This window comes from Sturnus vulgaris, chromosome 16 (assembly GCF_052056855.1).
Source record: "Sturnus vulgaris isolate bStuVul1 chromosome 16, bStuVul1.hap1, whole genome shotgun sequence".
NCBI classification, from domain to species: Eukaryota; Metazoa; Chordata; class Aves; order Passeriformes; family Sturnidae; genus Sturnus; species Sturnus vulgaris.
In genome coordinates, this window is record NC_142258.1 from 1,545,644 (window position 1) to 1,552,349 (window position 6,706).

The 6,706-nt window shown below is 45.6% G+C and overlaps 1 protein-coding gene across 1 annotated transcript; it reads right to left on the reverse strand.

Annotated features, from left to right (window-relative positions):
- Positions 1-71: 71 nt before the first annotated feature.
- GNG13 (G protein subunit gamma 13) lies at positions 72-2,262 on the reverse strand. The gene is given in 3 exon segments (XM_014886480.2): positions 72-729; positions 732-751; positions 2,165-2,262. Coding segments are annotated over 3 exon segments (201 nt in total). The 3' UTR covers positions 72-646.
- Between the last annotated feature and the right edge of the window lie 4,444 nt (positions 2,263-6,706).

Here is a 6,706-nt window from a genome sequence, read left to right on the forward strand (position 1 = left end):
GCAGCTACAGGGCAGGGCTTGGCTTCAGGGTTTGGGTTCAGGATTTTGGGTTCAGGATTTTGGGTTCAGGGTTTTTTTTTTTTTTTTTGTTCAGGATTTTTGTTCAGGGATTTTTTTTCAGGATTTTTGCTCAGGGGTTTTAGTTCAGGGTTTGTATTCGAGGTTTGGGTTCAGGGTTTTAGTTCAGGATTTGTGTTCAGGGATTTTTTTTGTTCAGGGTTTGGGTTCAGGATTTTTTTTTCAGGGATTTTGTTCAGGATTTTGTTCAGAGGTTTTTTTTATGTTCAGGTTATAGTTCAGGGTTTGTGTTGAAAGTTTGGGTTCAGGGTTTGTGTTCAGGGATTTTTTTTTTGTTCAGGGTTTGGGTTTGGGTTCAGGATTTTTGTTTAGGGAGTTTGTTCCGGATTTTTGTTCAAGATTTCTTTTCAGGGATTTTGTTCAGGGTTTGTGTCAAGGTTTGGGTTCAGGGCTTTAGTTCAGGGATTTTTTTGTTCAGGGTTTGGGTTCAGGATTTTTGTTCAGGATTTTTGTTCAGGATTTTTTTTCAGGATTTTTTTTCAGGATTTTTTTTTCAGGATTTTTTTCAGGATTTTTTTCAGGGGTTTTTGTTCAGGTTCTCCTGTCGGAAGTGGAACAAACTCCATCCTCAGAGGATGATGCATTTTCCTTTCTCCACCCAGGGGTTGTTCTTCATCAGCTCCGGGTTCAGGAAGGGATCCTCGGGAATTCATCCTCAATCCACTTGACAAACCTGCCGAGAGGGGAGGGGGAGGCTGGCACAGCCCCAGGGCGCCACAATTCGGGCATTTGGGGGGTCTGGGGTAAACCCTGCTCTGCTGGGGGCAACAGAGCCAGCGGAAATCTCAATTATTTTCAGCTCTCGAGAGGGGGGATCTGTACCCTGGGGGGGTCCTACTTAAAAAATCGAATTATTAAATAAAAAACATATTATAAATATTACTATTTATCACTATCATTATCGATATATAACTGTATCCTGTGTGTATATATATATACACACATATTTAATATATAATATATAATATATAATATATAATATATAATATATAATATATAATATATAATATATAATATATAAATGTATGTTTTATATATGTATATATAATATATAATGTTATATATTTATAATATATATTATATATGATGTATTTTATATATTTACATATTATATATTATGTATTATATATTATGTATTTTCTATAAAATATATAATATAACGTATAATATAAAATATAGATTATAGATAATATAAGATATATATTTATAATGTATGTGTTTACAAAATTAGATATGAAATGTAAAAAATTAAAAATAAAATGGCTCAAAATAACTTTATAACTTAAATAACTTATGTAACTTAATATAAACTTAAAATATGAAAATATAACACATAAAAAAAATATATAAACTAATATAAACTTACATCACTTAAATAACTCCAAATAACTTATATCCCAAATTATCTGTTCTCTAATATGAAATATTAAATTCTGCAGCTTTAAAACTATTTCCAAAAATAAAAATTTAAAAAATAATCATTAACATAAACTACACCTGCTCCCCCACATCTTGCTCACAAACTATATTATCTACAATAAACAATAAAAAAACTTTTTTTTTCCTTTCAGTTAGTTTTTCTAAGAAGTTAAAATTTTAAAAAAAGGGAGGGTCCCATGGTGACACCAGGGGGGATTTGGGGACACCAGGGGGGTTCTGTCCTTGGGGTCTGGAGATCCAGGAAGGGAAAATTTAATCTGAGAGCTCCTGGGGAGCTGGGGGGGATTTTGGGGGTGGGTTCTGCTCTTGGGGAAAAGGGAAAAGAGGAAAGGAAAGGAAAGGAAAGGAAAGGAAAGGAAAGGAAAGGAAAGGAAAGGAAAGGAAAGGAAAGGAAAGGAAAGGAAAGGAAAGGAAAGGAAAGGAAAGGAAAGGAAAGGAAAGGAAAGGAAAGGAAAGGAAAGGAAAGGAAAGGAAAGGAAAGGAAAGGAAAGGAAAGGAAAGGAAAAAGGAAAGGAAAGGAAAGGAAAGGAAAGGAAAGGAAAGGAAAGGAAAGGAAAGGAAAGGAAAGGAAAGGAAAGGAAAGGAAAGGAAAGGAAAGGAAAAGAAAAAGGAGAAAAAGGAAAGGAAAGGGGAAAGCCCCACTCACTCAGGGATGGTCTTGGACGACATCTCCCTCTTGTAGGCCAGCTGGTACTTGAGGCTTTCCACCTCTTTTTTCCATTGTGGGAGATCCCACTCGTCCATGGCGCTCTCCGAGGGCTCCGTTGGGCTGGGAACGGGGATTTGGGAGCCTGCTCCTGCCCTGATCCCCCCAGGACACCCCAAAGGCTCCCCCAGGAGTGTGGCAAGCTCCGGGGGAGGTTCCCGAGCCCTCAGCAGAGCAGCCCAGCGCTCCCGGAGCTTTGGGGGCTGCTGTGGTGGGGGCAGGGGCTGCCCTGTGCCCCTCCCATGCAAAGCGCGGGGGATGAGGCGGATTTGGCTGAAATTTGGGTGGGGAGCAGCGAACAGCAGCCAGAGGCTGCCGGGGAAGGAGGGGGGGGTTTGTTCTATCCCTGCCTGGTCACAGCTCTGAAGGGACCAGGAGGGATTTGGGGAGCAGCAAACCCCTCTGTGCCCCCCCACCCCACACTGGGGCAGGACGGGCGTGATGGGGAAACTGAGGCACGGCAGCTGAGGGGGCTCCAAAAGCAGCCCCTGGCCCCGGTGTCACCCCAAAACCGGGTGGCACAAGGAGCCATCCCCCATCCCCAGGGCGATGAACCCAGGGATGCCCCAGATCCTGGGAAAAAGGGCAGGGAAAGGCTGGAGCTGCTGGGAGGGCGAAATCCTCCCATCCCAACCCCGCTCCATCCCAGCTGTGACATCCCAAAAACTCCAGCCGGGAATGGGATCAGCCCCTTCTCCTTTCCCGCTCCATCCCAGCTGTGACATCCCAAAAACTCCAGCCGGGAATGGGATCAGCCCCGTCCCCTCTCCACCCCAGCTGTGACATCCCAAAAACTCCAGCCAGGAATGGGATCAGCCCCGTCCCCTGTCCCGCTCCATCCCGTCCCCACCTGGTTTGGGAATTCCGGCAGCAGAGAGAAACGGGGCCGCTCCTGCAGCCCTGGCAGTGCCCGTGCTCCTCCCGCGAGCTCTTTCCTGGCTCCTGGCGATCCCAAAAGCTCGGGATAATCTATTAATGCACGGCTGGGGCGGCAGGAGCCGGATCATGGGAGAATCCTCCCCCCGCCGCTCCCGGGGGATTTGGATCCGCTGGAGAGCCCGGGGATGGAGGCGAGTCCTGGTACCCGGCTCTGGAATGGGGTTATCCCAGATCCAGGACTCTGGAATGGGGTTATCCCAGATCCAGGGCTCTGGAATGGGGTTATCCCGGCTCTAAGGCTCTGGATTGGGGTTATCCCGGCTCCCCCACGATCCTGAGGGTCCCAGAGAGGAGGGGATGTGTGGGGGACATCCCCAGGAAGGCGCTGGATCCCGGCCCTGGTCCCTTCCCGCATCCCGTCCTGTATCCCTGCCCCAGTTCCTTCCCGGATCATTTCCTGATCCCTTCCCTGATCCTTTTCCACGTCCTGTCCTGATCCCTGCCCGCATTTCTTCCCGCATCCCTGTCCCGGATCCTTTCCCGAATCCCTGCCCCGATCCCTGCTCAAATCCCTTCTCCGATCCCTTCCCTGATTCTTTTCTGAATTCCTGCCCTGATCCCTTTTCCCCAATCCCTGCCCCGATTCCTTTCCCGGTTTTCCCGCTCTGTTCCCTCTTGGATTTTGTGTCTCTTTCCCCTTCCCGGGTGCTGGAGGAGTTGGAGAAGTTGGGAATAATAATATTTTTAAAAAGCGGGAAATAAAAGAAGGAGAATTGGTAAAAGTGAGCAGCTGGGACGGAACAGGGCAGGGGAAAAGGGCAGCAATAAAAATATAAAATTATTGATGGGGGATTTGTAGGGAAGGAAAAAAAAACCAAAAATCCTCAGCAGTTGGGAGCTGATTAAAGCCAAAAGAATCCATGGAAAACCAGAGGTGGGATCCCCCTGCCTTCATTAAACCAATAAAAATTAACTTCGGGTAAAAGTTGTTGCTTAAAAAAAACAAAAAAACCCCAGCCGAGGTTTGCACAAAGCAAATCCCACCCAAATCCTGGCCTGGGGCTCCTCCTTCCCCCGGAGAAATAAATATTGAATATTTCTAGAAATAGAAATCATGGGATTATGTGTTTAATATTGGATTTTGGATTATTTCTGCATCTGGGCTGCGCTGATCCCAGCCAGACAAATGGGGCTGAATTCCTGAATTCTCTGGGGGAGAGAGGAGATGAAGGTGAAAAAGAAATTTAAAAAAACCCCAAAAAACAATAATTAGTCAGTAGTGGAATAATTATTCTCAATAAATAATAAACATATTATCTAATAAAATTATATATCATAAGTAAAAATATTATGTATAAAAATAATCAGTAATCATTATTAAATAATAACAAATCTACAACTTATATCTAAGATTTTATATATAACATATATCTAAGAGCATAAGATCATAGAATTATTTTATGATCTATAAGTACAAGATATTGATCAATATATCATTATATACCTATAAATAGGATAGAATAAATAATATTATAAATATAGATAATGATACAGGAGAATATCTGTATTCGTATATTTTATTTATATAGATAAGAGCATCATGGAATGGTTTGGGTTGGTAGGAAATTTGGGGATTTGGGGTCCATCCCCTGCTCCAGGATGTGATCCCAGGGGATTTGGGGTCCATCCCATTCCCCAGGATGTGACCCAGGGGATTTGGGGTCTATCCCATTCCCCAGGGTGTGATCCCAGGGGATTTGGGGTCCATCCCATTCCCCAGGGTGTGATCCCAGGGGATTTGGGGTCCATCCCATTCCCCAGGATGTGACCCAGGGGATTTGGGGTCCATCCCATTCCCCAGGGTGTGACCGCAGGGATTTGGGGTCCATCCCATTCCCCAGGATGTGACCCAGGGGATTTGGGGTCCATCCCATTCCCAGGGTGTGACCCAGGGGATTTGGGGTCCATCCCATTCCCCAGGATGTGACCCAGGGGATTTGGGGTCCATCCCATTCCCAGGATGTGATCCCAGGGGATTTGGGGTCCATCCCATTCCCCAGGATGTGACCCAGGGGATTTGGGGTCCATCCCATCCCCAGGGTGTGACCCAGGGGATTTGGGGTCCATCCCATTCCCCAGGATGTGACCCAGGGGATTTGGGGTCCATCCCATTCCCAGGGTGTGATCCCAGGGGATTTGGGGTCACACCCCCCGGGCTGTGCCGATTAGGGACGCCGCTGTCCCCGGCACCATCTGTTCCCTCATTTCCCGCAGCCCTGGGATTAAATCCGGGCAGGGAGAGCAGCCGGGACAGCGCTCAGGGACCCGACCCCGCTCTCAGAGCTGTCCCCACCTTTTTTAGGGACAAGGACAGGGAAAAGAGGAGGGCTGGGAGAGGCTGAGCCTGGAGAAAATTTGGGATTTAGGGCAATTCCTGGCTCTGCACAACTCCCTGACAGGAGGGGACAGGGACAGGTTGGAAAATTCCTCCCAAAACGCCCAAATCCAAATTTTAATTGTTCCTGAGGCGGTCACTGTCCCCGAGCCCACGCTCACTCCTGTCCCCAAACACTTCCAGGGATGTTTTTGGTTTGGGCAGCTCCTTCCAGCTCTTCTGAGAAGGAATTTTCCCAAATATCCAACCTGATATCGCAGCCCTGGTCCAGCCCCTCCTGGCAGGGAGTTGTGCAGAGCCACAAATTCTCCCTGATCCCAAATTTTCTCCAGGCTCAGTCCCTTCCCAGCTCCCTCAGGAATTCTCCATCCCATTTCCAAAATCCCTCAGGAATTCTCCATCCCATTTCCAAAATCCCTCAGGAATTCTCCATCCTATTTCCAAAATCCCTCAGGAATTCTCCATCCTTTTCCCAGCTCTCTCAGGAATTCTCTATCCTATTTCCAAAATCCCTCAGGAATTCTCCATCCCATTTCCATTTCCCTCAGGAATTCTCCAGCCCCTCCACGTCTCTCTTGTCACATTTTCCATTTTTTATGATCTTTTTGTTCCTCTCCCAATTTACCCGGAGCAGAGCTCAGGAACACTCCAGACCCAAAAGGGAAGTGCAGAGCTCCACCAAAAAAAAAAAAAAAAGTTTTTTTTTATCCATAAAAGATTAAATTATTACCTACAGGATCCATAGGGCTGCTCCAAGGCATTAAAATTCAGCAGGGGATTAAGAATGGAGAAATGTTTATTTACAGGAATGAGGCAATTCCCAGATTTTCTGTGCCAAGGGGAAGAAATCCAAGCTGGAATGGGTGACAAAGCCCCTAAATCTGTTTCCAGTCCCTTTTTGGGGTTCTGGAGGAGATTCAGACTGGTCCAGTTCAAAAATTCAAACCTCAAAAATAAACCCACAAAAGAAATCCAAACAAACCAAACAAAAAACAAAAAAACAAAACAACCCACAAACCAAAAAAACGCCCCCCAAAAACCCCACAACAAAAAAAACCCCAAACAAAACAAATCAAAAACCCAAAAAACCAAACAAAAAAACCCCACAAAACCCAGAAACACCCCAAAATAAAACCAAACAAAAAAACCCCCTCAAGCCAAAAATTTGACACCCAAAGAAAAATCTTAACTCCACAAAAATACCCCAA